The sequence below is a fragment of the Zootoca vivipara genome, chromosome 7 (assembly GCF_963506605.1).
Source record: "Zootoca vivipara chromosome 7, rZooViv1.1, whole genome shotgun sequence".
In the NCBI taxonomy this organism is placed as follows: domain Eukaryota; kingdom Metazoa; phylum Chordata; class Lepidosauria; order Squamata; family Lacertidae; genus Zootoca; species Zootoca vivipara.
Window position 1 is genome coordinate 86506888 of NC_083282.1, and position 20193 is coordinate 86527080.

The window sequence follows — 20193 nt, forward strand, 5'->3', positions numbered from 1 at the left end:
TATAGATAATATGGTATCCTGGATGAGGGCATGGCTGACTGGCTGGAACTTTGAACAGCACTTCTGCTAGGGGGTGAGGGTACACTGCAACATTTCTTACAGGTCCAACTTCTATTTTGTATTTTTTGTATAATGCTTAAAATCAGAGGCCCACAAAGATGGTTGTCAATACCAGCCATAAATTTAGTGCCTTAAAGACTAAAGTGAGAGATGTTATTAAAACAAACTGTAGTAAACCAGACAATTTAGATAATTGTGTGCATGTGAAGATGACTCTGAAAAGGGGGGTGTTGGTCTCACTTTGAGTGAGGTGGGAGGAACTAGCCCTCCCTTTCCCAAGTTTCTCAGGAATGTGCACAAGAGGCTGAATGGGCTGTTCTGTGGGATACCTTTTTTTATAAAACCTAAAACTGTGAAAGGGCAGGGTTTCATCTCTTGTTTTCTGTTCTTTGGAGAAAATTAGAAGCCGTGTAAGTCTTTTCTACTGTTTTACCTTCTAATGTTGAGTGTGAGATGAGACAGTTAGTTCATACCAGGTAGTTAGGAAGATCAGAAACAGTGGAACAGGCATCTACTGCTTCTGATTTTGAGGGTTTTGGTGGGGATGAAGTGGAAAGTTTGCTGCTTCATTTTTGTGTGTTTTCTGTGTACTGAATAACATGGAGGAGCAGCAGGGTCACTGAGGAACAAAAATGTTGGCTGGATTCTAAGCCAAAATTAGTGGACTGCTGGATAATATGTTTTGTCTCATTGTGGTCATGTTTTCATGCTCAGTGTTCAGCAGAAGAATGGTGTGGCAGTAATGCATTTTTCACACTAACATAAATGCCACTCTTTGGGTAGTGCAAGCACTTGGATAAATATGTGGCTGGTATTTACTTTAAAGGTGTGAAGAGAAGTTATAACTACAAGGCTTATGTGTAAGCTTATAGAGCAAGAATTTGGAAGATAGAAATCATAAGGTGTGCCTTGACCTTCACTGCTAGACAGTTAACTCTAACTCCCAATTCGGTTTCTGCCAAAGTCTTTAATGTCCAAAATCAGATCAGTTCATTGGCAAGGCATAGGCTACAAGGTACAGCAGGTACACAAGAGATACAGATAAATGGCTGTGCAGAAGTTAAGACATCTATCTAACAAATGACATGCTCACTGTCTCTTCTTTTTGAAAGGTGGGTCAGGCACAGCTTTTGGCAAAGCTGTTTGTGTAGCAAGCAGCCAGGACCTTGAGACTGGGCAAGCAAGCAGGCACTTCTTCCAGTGAGTTGAACCTGCAAGTGCTGGAGCTCTCATTATCTTGTCCAGTCAGTAATATGACTTACTCTCATTTGCCTCTCTGGAACAGAAAGGCTCCATATAGGCAGGAGGAAACACTGGAGGTGGCTCCTCAACAGTCTCACTAGGAGAGTCTGACATTGTAAGTGTGGAAACTTTCACTACCAACCTGATTGGTCCTCCCCAGAATCCAGTTCTCCTTTTCCCAAACTGCTGATCCCTACCTTGGACTCTGATGCTTCTTGAGATCCTGATCTCAACTCCCCTATCCCAAACTGCTCCCTGGGGTCATCCAGCTCCAATTTCCTGAGCCCTTAACATTCCTTCTCAGGTTCTGACCATCCCCTCCATGACACCTCCATAGACTCATGACAGAGTATTATTTTATACAGAACACTGGGGAATGAACCCTTAACTCAAGTACTAGGTGTTTACATATATTCACATAAGAACAAATGTCAAGCATGGCACAAGTACAGATAGTCTACTAGCCCACACAGTCACTCAGATCTACTAGATAGAATGTCAACGTTGAACTAGCCACCCTGAAGTGATTTTTACTTCACTCTGAGACATTAGGTAAAGGAAAGGTTGTTGGACAATACGGGTAGGATCCAGACTTGGTCATGTTTAAAGTAGACCCACTTAAATCAGTGTGACATCAGTTACTAAAGACAATTAACCCACAGAAGGGAAACTTGGATTGTCTTTACTCTGTGCTTGGTGTTCAGATGGCTAGTGTTTGGCTTCTCACTTTAAGGCCCATCTTTTTGTTTCTTTGTACTAACTTTCAGGATGGTCTTACACCCCTTCGGACTGTCTTTGGCATTTTTTGCACAGACCTTTTCATCTTATTCCCACATGGAGCATCACGTTGTTTCCTAAGTCCTATTCAAAGTAGACCCATTGAAATTGACCTAAATTTGTCCTGTTGATTAATTTCAATGAGTCTACTCTGTGTAGGACTAGCATTGGATACATCCCATAATGTGTATTCCCTGTTGGGAATTCAGTTCCACCTTAGCGTACAGGCATGTAGCTGTTGTATGTCACATGTCTGTGCACTTCCATTGTGTATTTCGTTCGCTTTTGCCTTCTGCGCTGATCATGATCTCTCCTGAGTTATGCTTATTAAACGCTTGTAAATAATGCCCCCACCGTCTCTCTCATCGTTTCTGGCTGTGTAGACTCTGCAACAGTGTGCCTAGGCTTTTGAAGTCTAGGTCGTTATCTGAAGCTGCACCGGAGGGTGAGACACCCAGCAGGTCAGCTGGGAGGGCACAGAGCCCTGGCGTCTCCCATGGTGTTTGCTAACATTCCCTAAGATGTCTTAGCAGGTAGTATTTGGTGAAGTACTATTGTTCAGTGGCGTAGCTAGCCGCCTGGCTGCCCGGGGCGGCAAACAGGAGGCATGTGCCGCGGCCCCGCGGCAAACTCCACAAGCAAGCCGCGGAGTGAGGCAGTCTCGCTTGCGTTGGGGCTTCTCCTCCATGGCGGCGGCCGCGTTGCGCAGCGGCGGCCGTTGGAGGTGGTCAGCCCTGCCCAGCCTGCTGCCCAGGGCGCCCCGCCCCCCTATTACTACGCCACTGCTATTGTTTATTAAGTAAGGTCTCTGATCCACAAGCTCTCAACAAATTTATATTTGAATATTTCATTGCCTTGTAGAAGCCAGATTGAGAGGTCTTATTTTCAAATGGCATTGCTCAGTGTTCCAGGGCATCTTGGTATTTATAACATCTTGGACAACCTGTTTCATTACACATGAAACTTCAGGGATTAGTCAAGTGGGACAGAAAAGGCTACTACATAAGCTCTACTAGTTTTGCTAAAACAGTTTATAAACAAGAAAACTGATTGTGTCTTCATGTGTGGAGGTGGTGGCTGATTCCCCCCCCCCCCAAGTTCTGTTGAGATCTTTGACCAGGATGTCTTTTGGGTGGTTAAATGTTTTGTTTTGCTGTATCTCTTCCCATTTTTCATTTGTTTTGTTCAGAAAAGAAATTTAATCTCATCAGAAACTGAAAGGCAGTTGCAGATATTAATGCTTGCTACCAGGTTTATTGAGCCATTGCTTCCTTCAAAAATAGATACAGTGGTACCTCGACATACAAATGCTTCGACTTCCGAAGGTTTCAACTTACAAAGTCAATAACCCTGGAAGTCTTTTCGCCGCGCGCGCATTCTGCGCCTGCGCAGAGGCGGCACGCACAGTCCGCACATGCGCAGAAGCACAAAATCATGCTTCATGCATGCGCAGAACGGGCACTTTGACATCCAAAAACCTCGACTTATGAAGAGTGCCGCGGAACAGATCGTCTTCGTAAGTCGAGGTACCACTGTAAGTCAGGAGTGCTTTCCTGGTAGACCGAGTCATGAATTTATGTTGGATCCTTTCAGGTGTTTTATATAGACTGTGCAGTCTATATGAATGCAAAAGTTGGCTTTATGTGTGGAGGGGACATGGCTATATAAATCCTAACTTAAAGAGTAAACATGCAAGATGGTGCTACTGTCATTCCTAAACTGGCATCTATTGTAGTGGGACATACCACCCTGAAAATGAGCATATCAGACCAAAGACATGGGTTATGTACCCCATTGTGACCTGAATTAGCAGCTACATGTTCAGCTTAATTTGCAAATTATTTATGTACCTTTTCTAGGGAACTTAATAAGCAAATTATCATCAGGTATGCTATTTGGGGGAGGATCTCAAATGCTCTTCTGATAAATTTCTGCTCTTATGTTTGCTTAAGAGGTATGGCTTTCAGAGCTCAAGCTGGAAGGGTAGCACCATTAGAGCAGCTCTGAAAGTCTACCTGATGAGTTATAATAGCCCATCTATGTGGGGATATTGGTGTAAAGAGCCTCAGCATTCATGGTAGATAGAAATAATTGTCTTGAGGGAATGTTATGATTATTTTATTATAAGCTGCTTTGAATATGGAATGAGGATTATAAATATTTTAAATAATATCTTGAAGGCATTGTACATGAAAAGAATCACTACAGTGTACCACATGTTTTTTAAAAAGGGAAGCAGGTTTTTCTCCCCCTCCCCTTTTGCTTCAGGTAGGTAGCTGTGTTGGTCTGACGCAGTCGATATATATAGTCCAGTAGCACCTTAGAGACCAACTAAGTTTGTTCTTGGTCCATTTGAATAAATAAGATGGCGTCGAGGGAGGGAGCGTAGCTTTTTGCTCCACATCCTTCAGTCCGTTTTTGAATGTTTGTTCTTGGTATAAGCTTTTGTGTGCATGCACTTCTTTCGTATCTGAAGAAGTGTGCATGCACATGAAAGTTTATACCAAGTACAAACTTAGTTGGTCTCTAAGGTGCTACTGGACATGTTTATTAATTTTTTATATATATTTCCCCTTTTGCTGTATGCTGTTGCATCCAAACATAGGCCTTTGGGTGCTTAATATTCACTTGTCGAGAATGGTGGGCTTGGTCCACTGAATTATCCTATGTAAACTGAAATTGAAACACTATATTTCTCCCCTTTCCAAACAGATTATCTCAACGGATTTTATTTTTCATATAAAAGTTATCTCTCATCAAGAGCAACATGCATTAGAGGAAAGTAACCTGCTGGTGCAGAAGAAAAATTACAATGAATAGTGAAGAAGAATTCTATGATGCCGTCACAGGTGAGTGGAGAATGGTACATTTCTGATTTTTTGAAGGAAATTATACTTTAATATATTAAACATTTGGAAAGTTTGAGAAGGAATCCCTTCTGTTTTGAATAATAGATCTCTGTACTTTTGTGGCTTTATCTTAAATACCCACGCTTAGTTAAATACCCAAGCTTAGTAAATGTGCAGAGGATTGCTCTGTGCATTTCATGAATATGCTACATGGCCTAATATTGTGTCTTAAGTTATTGTAAGTTAAAATGCATGTTTTAATGGTTAAAGCAGTAAAATAAGTTTAGGTTTTACAAAATAAGTGTTGCTTATACAATATTTCAATCCCCTCCCCCACCCTCACTCCAAAAATGAATTCTCCCCAGGAAAAAAACCAAGTTGTTTCCACAATGGAATCAATAGTCAGCCGGAGAGGAAAAGTTAAAAATGAAGGGGTAAGAGTATTGGTTGAGATTCTTACAGCTTACAGTTCATGAGGAAGAACATTGTAGGTTGGAACCCTGAAATGTGAATTCTGGTGAGGGTAGACATTCCCACAGGTTTGGGAAACTGTGTCTCTCAAGCTGTTATCAGACATCACCAGCCCCATCCAGCATTTCCAGTAGTCAGGGCTGATGGGAGTTGGAGTTGCAGGCCCCATTTATCATTTACAGAAATAAACAGAAATGTATTCAACCATTCTAATAAAATATTTTCAATTTGGCTTTTTTCCTCACTTTTCCTTTCTACCAAAATGGAAAACTGAGTTGTAATGGCAATCTCATAGCTGATGAGGCTGTTGACTCATAAAAGGAAGATAAGAAGGTATTAGATAAGAGTATTGTTTTAGAAGGAGAAGACACAACTGGAAAAACAGGGAGCTGGGGTTTCCAAAACTGTTTTAACTGACCAATTGCATCACATATATCTCAGTTCTGCCCCCCCCCATAAAGCCTGCCCCCCCCCAGTAAATCCTGGCTACACCTATGAGCAAACTTGCATAATATACATGTTTACTACTAGAAAAAAGGCAAATAGATTTTTTTAAAAATTGGAAATATATTGCTTGTGTTTTTGGGAAACTCCTAGTTGCAGATATTTTTGTCCTCTATAGAATATAGACTTTAAACCATGAAGCAGTGGTTGGTTGTTGTCACCTGCCAAACATAATGGCTGTCAGGGTCTGTCTTGTTCAGGGGTCAGCAAACTTTTTCAGCAGGGGGCTGGTCTACTGTCCCTCAGACCTTGTAGGGGGCCGGACTATATTTTTAAAAAAATAATGAATGATTTGCTATGCCCCACAAATAACCCAGAGAGGCATTTTAAATTAAAGAACACATTCTACTCATGTAAAAACATGCTGATTCATGGACCGTCCGTGGGCCAGATTTAGAAGGTGATTTGGGCCACATCCGGCCCCCGGGCCTTAGTTTGGGGACCCGTGGTCTTGTTCTTCCCTCTGGTCTCCTCCCCCCCCCAAGACCCATATTTCATTGACTATTTCTTTGTGAGACTATTTCTGTAAATAAAAGTATATATGTAAAAAAGCAACTCTTACTGAACTTGTCTACATAAGTAATGATACTTCAGGGAATTCAGAGGGGGACATAACCATACCAGTCCACATATTGTTTGGAAAGATCCACTTTGGTGGATGGGAGATTGCCTGCTCCTGATGTGGTTACACTCCATTTTATGTCAAATGTTTTGGTTATTTTGGATGAATACAAAGTCAACTTACTACAAGCCAAAAGATTGCTAATAAATGGCTTTTGGGCATGTTTGTTACACCAGAGTCCTAGGGATATCTACTCAGAAGTAGGTACTGTTGAGGTTAATGAGTCTTACTCCAGTAAAGAGTGTAGATTGCAGCCATAAAAGAAGCATCAAGGAATTGTCTCTGACTTTCAGTAAATTTGCTTCCATTTCAACTTAATTCTGGCCCAGACATCAACAAATTCCACCGCACCTATTGCCAGCAGGTGGCTCTGTTAATTGTATCCCTTCTTTTTGCATTCATCTCCTAAAATAAGTGAGCAACCGACTTTGCTCTGTTTCAAGAACCTACGGATGACATATAACCTTATTTTACACTCTTGGGAGTGTGGTAGGTTGCATTAGGTGTTAGATTTCTAGAGGCAGTGGATTTTAATTGTTACGAACACTAACAATAATTCTTTTCACAGAACACTAGATTAAAGTTCAAGTTTTAAGGATAGGTTGTAGTTCTATAAAATGATATATAGTGTTTCTATTAGGTTTTATCTTGTAATACTTAACACTAACTGTTACAAGGTAGGTCAGTATTATGTCAAAAGAGACAATGCACGTATTTTTGTAAACCAAGAAAATATTTAATAAAAATTATTAAATCATCAAATTACAGATTGGAAGTGGGGATCTGAGGGACCAGTTTACCTAATGTCACTTAGTAGGTTTCTGGTAAAGTTGAGATTGATTGGTAGCATCCGCATTTAGCCACCAGCTGCATCAAATACTTTATTAGTTCATCTCCTTGAAAGTTAAATAAATAAATCCCTGTCCCACCATGAGAAGTTAAAGCCAGTTATGAGGTCTGGAGAGAAAGGAGTGCCATATTTTTCAGACCATAACACGCACCTAGTTTTTTTGAGGAGGAAAACACGAAATTTCCCCCCTGGTTTTCCTCCTCTAAAAGGCTGGGAGGGGTTGTGCTGGAGGGGGAGCGAAGAAGGCAGCGGGGGTTGGCGGGGAAGAACGAGCAGCATCCCTCCGCTGCCCCCCGCTTCTCACTGAATGTGGCGGAGGCGGAGGGAGGCTGATAAGGTATGTGAGGTGGGGCTTACCTGCCCCCCCAATATTTTATTCAAGTTGGAAGAGGCAGGGAGGGAAGGAAGAGGTGTGTGTGTGAGAGAGAGAGAGAGACAAGGAAGGGGTGAAAGAGAGAGGGGGGAGGAGAGAGGGAAGGAAGGAGGGAAGGAATGAAGGAAGGGGTGAGAGAGAAAGAGAGAGAGGGAGGGAGGGGAGAGAGAGAGAGAGAGAGAGGGAAGGAATGAGGGAAGGAAGGGGTGAGAGAGAGGGAGGGAGGGGTGAGAGGGGGGAGAAAGGGAAGGGGAGGGAGGGGTGAGAGAGAGAGAGGAAAGGAATGAGGGAAGGAAGGGGTGTGAGAGAGAGAGAAAGAGAGGGAGAGGGGGGGAGAAAGGGAAGGGGAGGGAGGGAAGAGAGAGAGAGAAGGGAGGAAGGAAGGAAAGAAAGAAAGGGAGAGAGAGAAAGAGAAAGAGAAAGGAAGAGGGTGTCACAGGTGCGGTAGCGGCTACTCTAGAGTAACGACTCCTCACAGCGTTGCCTTTTCATGCTTTTATTAAGTGCACACTATTTACAGTGTAGAGTCAGTACTATGTACATGTTGTCAGTCTAGGTCAGAACCTGCGAATGGAGATTCGCGCGTCTTTTTCCAGCAAAGTAGTCTGGGAATACTGAATCTCCGCCCCCGTCGCTTTTTGCGCAATTCCGGAACCGGCGGGAGCGGTCTTCTTGCCGCGCTTCCCCTGCTTCCCCTTTCCTTTCCTAAGTGGAGCAGTGGCTCTGCTACTCTGCCTGAGCCATGCCCTCTACTTCCTAATTCCCCGCTGGAGACATCCCCCTCCCCGCTCCCACTGGCGCTGGGAGAAGAGCTTGTGCTTAAGATGGGAGGAGGCTGTCTGTAGCTTCTGTCCCTCACAGAGGGAGAAGGATGGAAGGACGGATGGCAGGGGTGAGAGAGGGGGGGGGAGGAAGGATGGAAGGAAGGAAGGATGGAAGCTGGGAGGAGGGGCAGAAGCAGCTCCCTTCCATCTCTCCTCTCACCTCACTCGCTGTCATGGAAGCAGCCCGAGAGCCGGTTTCCCGCTGCTGTGGGGCTCTGCCTCTGGCTCTCGCATTCGCTCCATAACACGCAGCGACTTCCCCCTTCCATTTTAGGAGGGGGAAAAGTGTGTGTTATGATCCGAAAAATACGGTAATTAATTCTAAAATCGCATAGTGCTCCACAATAGAGCATTCTGTGCAGTTTGCAATACAGTACATGAAATAATAACAGACATCAAATCTAATTTATACATTAAATAATAAACAGTCTCTATGGTTGATTTTGATGAACAGGAGCAGATGTGGGTATATATGAGAGGTGGGTCAAATTTTGTAGGGCCAGGTTGCACAAATCAAATAATTCGGAGGATCATTTCTGCACAAAGCCATCACAAAGGAACAGAAGGCATGCAGGGTCATCACCAGGTCTGCTCAGAAGCCAGATCCCTCTCTTCATTCGCTGTCACCTGGCAGCAGCCATAGCATCAGGATATCGTCATAGAGGAGGGCATGCAGGGCTACTCCATAGGTGAACCTAAGAGACCAGCAGCCTTTGTCGCATATTTTCCATGAATTTTTCCACCCCATCTGGCCATTGTCAGAACTTGTAACTAAGAATTTATACCTGTGTACCTATTTCTTTCTTTACTTCTCAATTCATTTCCCTTCTTTATACTGGCAAGGACTTTTCATGTCTTTTTTAAAAATACTGTTCTGGAAGTCTTTTTGGCTAAAGAGTGGGCTACCTTTTTCTGATACTGTCTCTGTCACAACCTAAAAGACTCCCATGATAATGCTTTTTAGGAGAACACTATAGTTCTCACAGTGCTGTACTAGCTTTTTGCATTTTCCCCTAACAGACCTTCTCCTTGACTCTGAAAACAGCACTTCATGCAACCTTTCCACAGTTTTGCTTCTCTGTTATAGGTAGCAGCCATTTTAGGTGCATCTAATATGTGCACAACCGCACTAACACACATTGCGCCAAACTCGGAAGTGACCCAAAAATGTCTCAAAAGAGGGCAGAATGAGGTGTTTGCGGGCTTTTTCAATGGTGTTTCAAATATACGCGATTTCACTTTTCTTGAGGCTCAGTTTTATGTTGTGTCAGCTCTTCTTAATATTGCCTATAAGGGAATGACATTGTGTATAAATGCAAGCAGGGAGGCACCCAGTTGCATATGGAACATAACTTGTGCTTGAGTTTCTAGGTGGAGATTAGTTTCTACCTGGTTTCTAACAGGTTGGAGCTATTACTGAGGAGATGAGTTAATCTTTGATTGTTGATTCATTAAACATTTCAGGTCAAGAGTCTCTAGTTCCTGGTTTGTTTGTTGTATGAGGCAACCATGAGAGATATGTAAGCTTTTATTTATTTGTTACGTTGAATTCATTTATTTGACACCTCTCCTTTGCTTTTATACACAATTCTGTTCATGTCTTTCTGTGTACCAACTGCAGAATCTTAGCTAAATCCAAGTTGTGCTTTGGGAACTGTGATATAAACTGATCAGTTACCATATATATATTTAAGATGGTCCATGAGACTAAGATCTATTAACTCAAGTGAAATGCCACTCTGACTTTTTTTATAGGGCATTGTTCCCCAAGTGCCATCTTATGGCTGGCACCGTAATTGACCACAGTGATTCCTCTTAACATCAGACTGCTGAGTTGCACCATTTAGTTCTGGCTTACTATTTAGTAATATAATGGCATGGAACAGGGATGTAGAGGAACCATGTATATAAGATGGTGTGTAGAGGAACCATGTATATAAGATGGAACATGATGATTAAATAGCTAGTAATTGACCGGACATATGTGGGGTTGTAGTTAATAACAACCCCACATGAGTTGGCATGTGCTATTATGGGTTGATACAATTCTGTGCAATGCTTGAAGGTCTGAGTTAGCTTTTGAGTGCCGTGTTTCAAGAAGGACCTTTCAAATTGGGAAAGACTTCAGAGTTACAATACTACTTAAGGGTTGGGGTCATAATTTGTCTCAGTGGTGGAGGATCTGTTTTGAATTCTGAAGGTCCTAGGTTCAGTCCTTGGCATCTCCAGGTAGGGCTGGGAAATGACTTCCATTTGAAAGCCTGGAGAGTGTGCTGCATAGGCAAGACTGTCAAGACTGAAGTGGTTTGCAAAGGCTCTGACTTGGTATAAGGCAGTGTCCTATGTCTAAAAAGCTATGTAACATGAAAAAGCTGATTAAACTGAGTGTGTTTGGCCTACAGAACTGGAAAGCCTTAGGGGGTCCTATCAATATGAACTTAATCACTATGAATTGGAAAGGAGAGAAAATCCCGACTAAACTGGAGTGGCAGAGTAAACTGCTAGAATACACCGAGTTGGCAAAAATGACAGAGAAACTGAGAGGTCACATCGATCAAATATTTATTAGAAAATGGGACATGTACAAAAAATATCTTAAGGACTATTGTAATAATATGACGCCAGTGGCAGGCCTCGAATGACTTCTGTTGTATGATGGATAATTATAATAAGAGAATATATTACTGATGAAAATTAACAAAAGAAAATGAAAACAAACTGCGCTAAATAGATTAAGTGGTAGATGCAAGATGGGGTGATGGGAAGTCGTTAGAAATGCAAGAAGAACTTACTGTGATATGATGTAACAAATATTACCATTTTCTTTTTTTATGGATAAAACTTTTGTTTGTTGTTTCCTTTTAATTTCAATAAAGCATTAAAAATCAATAGAACCTTGGTATTGGTTATTGTGAGGGATAGCTGTCTTCTTCTTCTCTTCATATATAACCTATATGGCCAAATGACACCATATCTTTTTTTGTTTCCTGTTATGCCACATTTTTCAAGGATAGAGCCTTCTGTTGATGACTTGTAGGCTTCTACATATTTTGCATTCCAAATGTATTGCATTATAATTAGTAGGAGGCATATCTTGTGTGGAAGATTTTAACATTTTATCTGTTGAAAAATATTTGTCTTCAGTGTGTTGTGACTTGAGACAAACAGCCTATGAAGGATTCACCTTTCACTGGTGATTATTTTATATGGTTTCCTTCTTAGTTGCCCTGTTCTAAAGATTCCTGATTTGATTTTCTGTGATTCAGCCTCCATCTTACTGCCTGGCTTACCTGACACTTATATAAATGATTACTTGTAAAAAGGGCGGCCTTATTCCTTTTGTATTCTGACTCAGGCTGTAGTTTGCTTCTGGGATTTCAAGGAGGTAGAGATCAGTCAGGAAGAGCTAGGTTTACTTTACAGGATGTGGAAGAGGAAGAAAACATCTAAAAACAAATTTGCTAGTAAGTCACCTTTTCTCTCGTTTTCTTATGGTGAAGTTCATCCATTCTTAAAAGCTATTAAACTTTTCTTGTATCTTTGTATTATGAAGTTAATACAAGTTCATTATTATGAAGTTAAGGATTTAAATAATGTCCTCCTAGTCATGGCTGATAAGCCTCTCAAGAAACAAAACTGTTTCTGCTCTGTTTTCTCTCTCTAGTCTCCCAAAATATTCCTGAAGGGGTGTAACAATAGTACCAACTTAAGATAAGTAGCAATGCTCTTTCCTAAGTAGGTCCAGCTGGTGCTTTGGGAAGTGCAAGTGATCAACATTTTCCAGTTTGCATATTACATGGATTCAGATTTTTTTTTTAACGTGATGTCTGTGTGTGTTCCTTTTTTTTTTTTTAAAAAAAAATCTACTATAGAATTTCTAGCTATGAAATAGCCTGACTTTTTCATCATGCTCACAGTCTTCTCTCACTGTTGTGTACATGCCATACATTTAAAACACATACTCTTCAAATCCTGGAACCTGTAGTTTTTTGAGGGTGCTGAGGATTTATATTTGTGAAAGGTAAGTCATGGTTCCAAAAATTATTCAGGGGGAAAATGTGCTTAAGTATATGGTGTGTACATAGCTTTCTTTTTTACAGTTCAGTATAAGTCAGCTTTGGAATTAAAACTTTCAACAACCTGAAAAACAAACTGTAATATCCAAAGTTTGTTTTTGAAATTTAGTCAATATGCTGCTTTGGTGTAAAAATAACTCCTCTTGGCTAAGTCGGTAGTTATTGGTAACTGGCATTTTGGCTGAGTATTTTCAGTTAGCTAAGTTTACGTAGCTGCTGCCAATTTACTAATGCATCTTGAGCTCACCTGACTAGAGCATGGGTGTAGCTAGGATTTATTTGGGGGGCGGGGCAGAACTGAGTTATCTGTGATGCAATTGCTCAGGTATTTTTATTTATTTGATTTGGGGGGCAGCTTCCCCACTGCCTCCCCTGGCTATGCCCATGGACTAGAGTTTTGGTATGAAATGTGTTTACCAACTTTTAAATCGGAATGTGTATGCATTATACATAATAATAACTAAATAATTATCTGATAAAGTGGACTCTAGTTTACAAAAGTTTATTACGGTAGCACTGTCAATGGTGGTTGCCAGGCTTTGGGGCCAGTGTATTAAATGTCTGTATATTTATTTAGTTATTATGTATAATAATAATACTCTAGTTTACAAAAGTATATGACCAGGCATCCCCAAACTGCGGCCCTCCAGATGTTTTGGCCTACAACTCCCATGATCCCTAGCTAACAGGACCAGTGGTCAGGGATGATGGGAATTGTAGTCCAAAACATCTGGAGGGCCGAAGTTTGGGGATGCCTGGTATATGACCATACATCTTCCTGGACCAGCTCCATAGAATGGGAATTGGGGGCACTGTGCTATAGTGAATCTGGTCCAGGTCCAGAGAGTAGCATTAGGAGAGTGCTCCCCTCCCCCCGGTAATTATGTCATGGGGTCCTGCAAAGCACTATTTTATCTCCAGTGCTAATTAATATCTACCGTGTTTCTCCAAAAATAAGACACCGTCTTATATTTATTTTTCCTCAAAAAAAAAAAACACGGTGGCTTATTTTCAGGGGATGTCTTATTTTTTTATTAAGTATGGTACAGTTTAACCTACAAGGTTAACCTACAAGGTTAAACTGCCTATTACTATGGCTTATTTTCGGGGTATGGCTTATTTTCGGGGTATGGCTTATTTTCAGAGAAACAGGTATACATGTATAGAGCAGTCATATAGAGAGCCTATTGACCTCAGACAGGTGCCTTCGCTATACTCTTTTCAGTGCCTGGTTTTTCGTTATGCAAACTTTTTTGAACCTTTTTTGTTTAGGCAAACCTATCCAGAAACATTTACAGTCACCTTTGTATATTTTATACTGTTAATTTTAGTTATTTTCAAATATTTCAAATAGGGTTTTTTAAAAATATAATTTTTATATTTTTTCTAAACCACTTAGAAGTTTTACTGTAATCAAGCGGTGTATAAATTTTGTAAAATAAAAATGAAGTAATAGGTGGAAGGGTGGGCATGCAACACTCAGGTCCAGTTAAATGTCAACATGGTTTAAGAAGTCATGTTCAATGTAGGTGGGACAATGTGTATTTTTGTGGAAATATTTTTAAACTCCTTTCTCAAGCACATTAGGAGGTAGTGGTGGGCAAACTGGTGCCTGTGGATGCCATGTTGCCATATTAAATTTGTTAGATTTTTAGGTGCCAGAAGACTCTCTGTTGTTGCAACAGAATAATGCGCCTACCCTTCTGGAAGTTTTTATTAAAAGGCTATTTGACAACATTGCACCAAATTTTTATGATGCTCAGGATCTAAAGTCCTAGTAAAACTTTACAGATCATTCTTACAGCTCTTTCTTAGCAGTGTGATCCTATCTTCACAAGCATACACAGGTTTTAACATTTCTTCTTAACTTTGTATCTTGTTTGAATTGGCAGTTAAAGACTTGCTATTGTTTTGTACAGCACATTTTAGAGTGCCTCTCATGTGTTTGACACATGTGCTAAAAGTAGCTCTTCAGATTAATCACCCAGGCTCCCCATGAACACTACTGTACTATTATTGTTCCCAAATTAGGTGTTGTGACACCTTGGGATCTGATTATCATTAGGTAATTACACTTATGGGAATGCTCTGATTCAGCAGTGTGGATTAATGAGTGACATCACCTTTAGCAGTTGCACCAAGAAATAATAGAACAGGATCACACCACCTGTTACCTGTTTCGGTATATGGTTATTTTCCCCCTTGCAAGTTAAATAGAGGGGAAAGAAAAGGAAAAAGTAAGCTTTGCGTGGTCACAAAAATATTAAATGTTGCATTGGTGAGGTTGTGGTGGGGAAAACATGGTGGGTGGATAAAGTATTGGACTTGGACCAGGGAAATTGAGGTTCAAATTCTGCTTGGTTGAGTTACAAAAGTCACTGTGTGCAGTCTGCACTACTTCCCAGGATTGCTGTGAGAATAAAGGGGAGCAGGGAATGTAATAAGACAGGGGTCCCCAAACTACGGCCCCCGGGCCGGATGCAGCCCAATCGGCCTTCCAATCCGGCCCGCGACGACCCCCGCCGCCCGCTGCCGCCGCCCGCTCTCACGGCGCGCGGCGCAGCGGCGATCTGAAAAATCGGCAAAAAATCGCCGAAAATCCTTTGTGCGCATGCGTACGGGCCTCTCCCGACCCGGAAGAGGTCATTTCTGGTGCACTTCCGGGTCGGGGGAGGCCCATACGCATGCGCACAAGCGATTTTCGCCGATTTTTTTCCCGCCCGTGTGCGTGTGCGCATGCGCACGGGCGAGCACTCCCCCGCCCTCCGGCCCGCTGCGCGCGCACTCCCCTGCAGTCCGGCCCACCGCGCGGTCGGCGCGGCGGGCACCGGCCCGCCGCTCCGTAAGTCTGGGGACCCCTACATGCTCTCTTGAGTTTCTTGGAGAAAGAATGGACTAAAAATGTAGGAAAATAAATAAATTACCTTTGTAGGATGAAAATAGACTTCTCATCTTGCTAAGAGCAGACTATAAGCTGTCGAACTGCATTACACTGTCAGTAAAGGCACTGACCCTACCTAGAACTGCCTGTATCAAATTTATTTTGGTCACAGACCAGCATAAAGAACTGTTTGGTGTTTTTCTCTTCTACTGACACACTCCACTGGTGTACTGAATGGGCACTCTGCACACCAATGATGTGTATTCACAGAGGCTAAATTTGGGTGCCTTAATCTGGAGATCATTGTACTGTACAGTCATACCTTGGGTTGCGTTAGCTGCGGGTAGCGTATTTTCATCTTAAGAACGTGGCGGACCCGGAAGTGTTTACTTCCGGGTTCCGCCATGTGCGCATGCACAGAAGCGTTCTGCATGCTTTGTGCATGCGCAGAAGTGCTCTATTGGCGCTTTGCGCATGCTCAAAAGCTCCACTCTGGATGCATAGTTTTCGGGGTGGGAACGGCACCCCGGAATGGATCTAGTACCTATCCAGAGGTACCACTGTACACCACTAGGGACTTTGCACTAGGCTAACGCGCGCTTAAATTACTTGGGGGGTCTACAGGGCATGTACAGAGTCCCAACTAAACTAGACATCTCAGTAACACTGAGAACAACAGTTATGCTATCTGTCTTCACAACAGTTGTATGAGGTAATTTAGTTGATTAGGGCTTGCTGATCAGAAGGTCAGCTGTTCGAATCCCCGTGATGGGGTGAGATCCCGTTGCTCGGTCCCTGCTCCTGCCAACCTAGCAGTTCGAAAGCATGTCAAAGTGCAAGTAGATAAATAGGTACCGCTCCGGCGGGAAGGTAAATGGCATTTCTGTGCGTTGCTCTGGTTCGCCAGAAGCGGCTTTGTCATGCTGGCCACATGACCTGGAAGCTGTACGCCGGCTCCCTCAGCCAGTAAAGCGAGATGAGCGCCGCAATCCCAGAGTCATCTGCAACTGGACCTAATGGTCAGGGGTCCCTTTACCCTTTATGTGACTGATGCAAAGTGAGGTTCATGGCTTTTAGTCAGGATTTGAACTGAGATCTGCACATCTTCAGTCCCACACTCCATCTTCTAGTTTATGTTGGCTTTCTGCTTTTGTATCCTGCTGTATTAAGAGGGATCAGGGCAATACTATATATTAAAAAGAAAGGTAAAGCTGATATGTTAATACTTTTCTAGCAGTGTTTTGTTCCAGATGTATTGTGTGCTGGTGCTGTACTTTGCTTTTACTGTAATTTTGCATCTATTTAAGTATACTGAAACAGAAAAAGCAGATCCCTTCTCACATTGCTTATGCGTGTTACAGATGCTTTAAAACACATGAAGCAGTAGCATACCATACAGCAAAACTGTTTGTGTGCAGAAATTCTGTGAATCTGATCATTTGAGCTGCTCACATTCTTGCTAAATCCAGATATTGTTTGGGTTACTGCTTTTCTCCACATTGCCCAAATTCTCTATTGAGCAGCCATGGCAGCAGTTAGTCCTGTGCAGAGATTATAGATCGCCAGGTGTACAATGATGTGATTGTACAGTGTTTGTATATGCTTATGACAGCATAAACTTGCTTTTTCTAAAATAGGTTTTTAAGATCCATAGCTTCAGTCAAAGTTAGATTCTGAAGTAACAAGACAAATTAAAAAACAAATAAAATCAGTATTCAGACAATATTATTTTGTTGGTTAGACCCATCTTTAGTATTGATATTGACAAGAGTAGGGCCCTGGTTCCATTATCTTAACCAGCTACCACCAGCATATATGACACAAAGGAAAAAAGGAAGATAGATCTTTGAATTTTATTTTACCCATGTAGAACATATTGCTTTATGCTTTCCCTTTGTTTTTTGAAATGCGTTCTAGGGAACTCTAGATTTCTCAAAAGCTTACTCAAGTTCCTCACTGAGAACATCAGAAAAAGTGGACAATCATCCCTGAAAGACAGCTTTCCCATTTCTCACAATCTTCCCATACAATGGCCAATCACAGCAAAGTGCTATATAGCTTGTGATGCACTTTGAGTTTACACACAGAAAGTGATGAGGCTGAATAGGCCTCTGATCATCATTCAGTGTGAACTGATTCTGCATGCTTAAACATACCTCAGAACTAAGGTGACCAGACCCGGGGGGGGGGGAATAGATGTGGAGAAGGTGTAATTTCAACAGGTGCAGCCTGTCCTCTTTTTCATCTGGCCACCCTGCCCAGAATCCATTGTAATGTAATGCAAGGAGTTCTTGCCAATCAACTCTGTGTGAATGGTTTCCTTGAAAGAGGACAGTTTGAAAGCCTCATTTTATAATCTTAGTAATTCATTGTGTAGAATCAGCGGGTTGTGCTTCTGATGGGGTCTGAAACATGTTATCTCTAGTGTGTGGCTGCCTTTCTTTCTTATTTATTCCTGAATGGAGCCCCTTTTAGGTGGCTAAACCCAAGTAACAACACATAAAGTGAAAACCAGCCCAAATCTAGTCAGATACGACATTTGATTGTATTGGTTTTTCTTGTGGCTCTAGCTAATGCAAACTATATGGATAAGTTAGTAATATCAACCACCTGCCCAGTTTCTTTAAAACACGTGACACATCACGCAATATTATTTATTGACCCAGGGCAAATTACTCAGTACTGTGTTAACTACCAATAGGTTACGTCCTTACTTCCGACCAGATTCTACTTAAGCGATATAGAAAATTTGGCTCCTTACGATTTCATTTACAGATTATTTTGCCCTGTGGTCAGTAAAAGATGCTGAATGTATCTTTTTATTAGTTTGCTCCTAATATTGGGTAGTGATGTAGTTGTATTGACACCAACGATAATGGCATGGATCATTTCTTCATTGAAGTATCATAGCTTCCACTTACTGTGCTCATTGTCTCAGATAAATATCTTATCCCTTCTTGTAAGCAGGAAAAAAGTAGGATCTTGAAAGAGCAAATTCTTGGTCTATCAAATCATTGCAGAGTAAATGGAGTTCCTGTTGACTTTCAGCAGGACACCAATCACTACTGGCTTTCATAGGAGTTGGCCTATAATTTAGAGCAAATTACTGTGTATGTTCTGAATCCCAAATCTGTTTTTTGGAAAGGCTTGTAAGGTTGTTTGTGGTCTTTTAAAAACAACAACAGGGATATGAGGGCAAATCAATATGTGATTTTTGTAGCAACTTCTACAATATGTTTGTTCACTCTTCCTACGATGTTGCTGTAGATTTCTAACCCAAATCATCAGTTACTATAGGAGTTCATTATTGAAGACTAGTGCTACCTTTTCCAACGCCTAAATGATAGTGTACACAGCAAATCTCAACATTCTTATTCATGGGTTAACCTTCAGTGTCATAATACTTATGTAAGATTGTGATGTTGCATTGATGAAACAGTGCATGCTTTACCAAGCTTTTAGCTGCTGTCTCTTGAGATACAGCTGCTTGTTTTTTGTAACAAACAAATACAGTATGCATTGGGCTGAATATAAGCCACCCTTGAACATAGGCTGAAACTGTAAAATGAGATATCTTAAATGACAGCTTCTCTACACAGTTAGAGGCAGCACCAAGGTTTTTAGAAGCCAGTTTTTTTGGGGGGGGGGAGGAGTGTGTGGCATATATTGAGACCAATACAAGGTTGTTGTTTTTAAAATAAAGTCAATGGGGAGCTTTACGCCTTACATTTAAAATGTACATCTAAAATGCAAGACATGAATATGCTCTGTGTGTTCTGTGACGTGTATGTTGTACAGGCATACACATCAAGAATCTACAGTTGGCTGTGGTTTTTTTAGTTGACTGTACACCTTAAAAGAGTGAACTTCAATTTTCTGTCATGGAATGGAATGGCCCTTAGAAGCTGCAGCAATCCCACACAACAAGAAGAAAGGAGCCCAGAGTGAGTGTGTGATACTTTCTGCGTGATCAGCTAATGTTCAGTTGAATTACAACCTGCCTGGATTTGATAGCAAGATCAATACATTAATCAAAATGATGGAATAAATTGAAAAGGACATTTTAGAAAAAGTTTATTACAGGGTATATTTTAATCTTTCTTATTGTTCAGATTTCACAAGAAGTGTTTTGCTGAATTTATATGTGGGTTTCTGTGGCTGGATCTCTTTACCAATGCTGAATAGGTTTGTAATTCTGTTGACATGGGTAGTGTTTAGAACCTCTATAGGCTTTGTTTCAAACCCACCCTACGTTATGAGTTGACGTATAAAGTCAGTGAGGAGGTATGTTTCCTATTCCTGTGGTTCTTAACTATGGAACTTGCAGCATCTACTATGCCCTGCATATCAAATCTTCAAAACATTTTACGCTCAACTAGTGTGCTGAAAAGAGCCATGCCATTTTTATTCTAGCAAGGTAAAGGTATGACCGAAGTATCTTCTGGTCACTTAAGAGTGCTGCATAATACACTTCTATCACACTTTTCCAGTGGCTGCTCTTCTTGCCTAGCAGCACATGTCTATAGTTCAGTTTTCCAAATTCATCATTGAAAGCTTGTATAGGTTGCTCACTTGTGGATTTCCTGTGTGGATCATAGGGGGTGTTAGATTGGCCCAGAAGCTGCATACTGAAAACCTGTTTTCCTGACATCCACTAGTGAGGA

The 20193-nt window shown here is 41.5% G+C and overlaps 1 protein-coding gene across 7 annotated transcripts in view; it reads left to right on the plus strand.

Annotated features, from left to right (window-relative positions):
- Positions 1-20193, plus strand: part of OSBPL2 (oxysterol binding protein like 2) — a 74651-nt gene that overhangs the window by 25367 nt on the left and 29091 nt on the right. For all 7 annotated transcript variants that reach the window (XM_035121837.2, XM_035121840.2, XM_035121838.2 and 4 more), the window contains one exon: positions 4792-4928. In XM_035121837.2, coding sequence (XP_034977728.1) covers positions 4892-4928 — 37 coding nt within the window. In that variant the 5' untranslated portion in view covers positions 4792-4891. The remainder of the gene's footprint in view (positions 1-4791; positions 4929-20193) is intronic.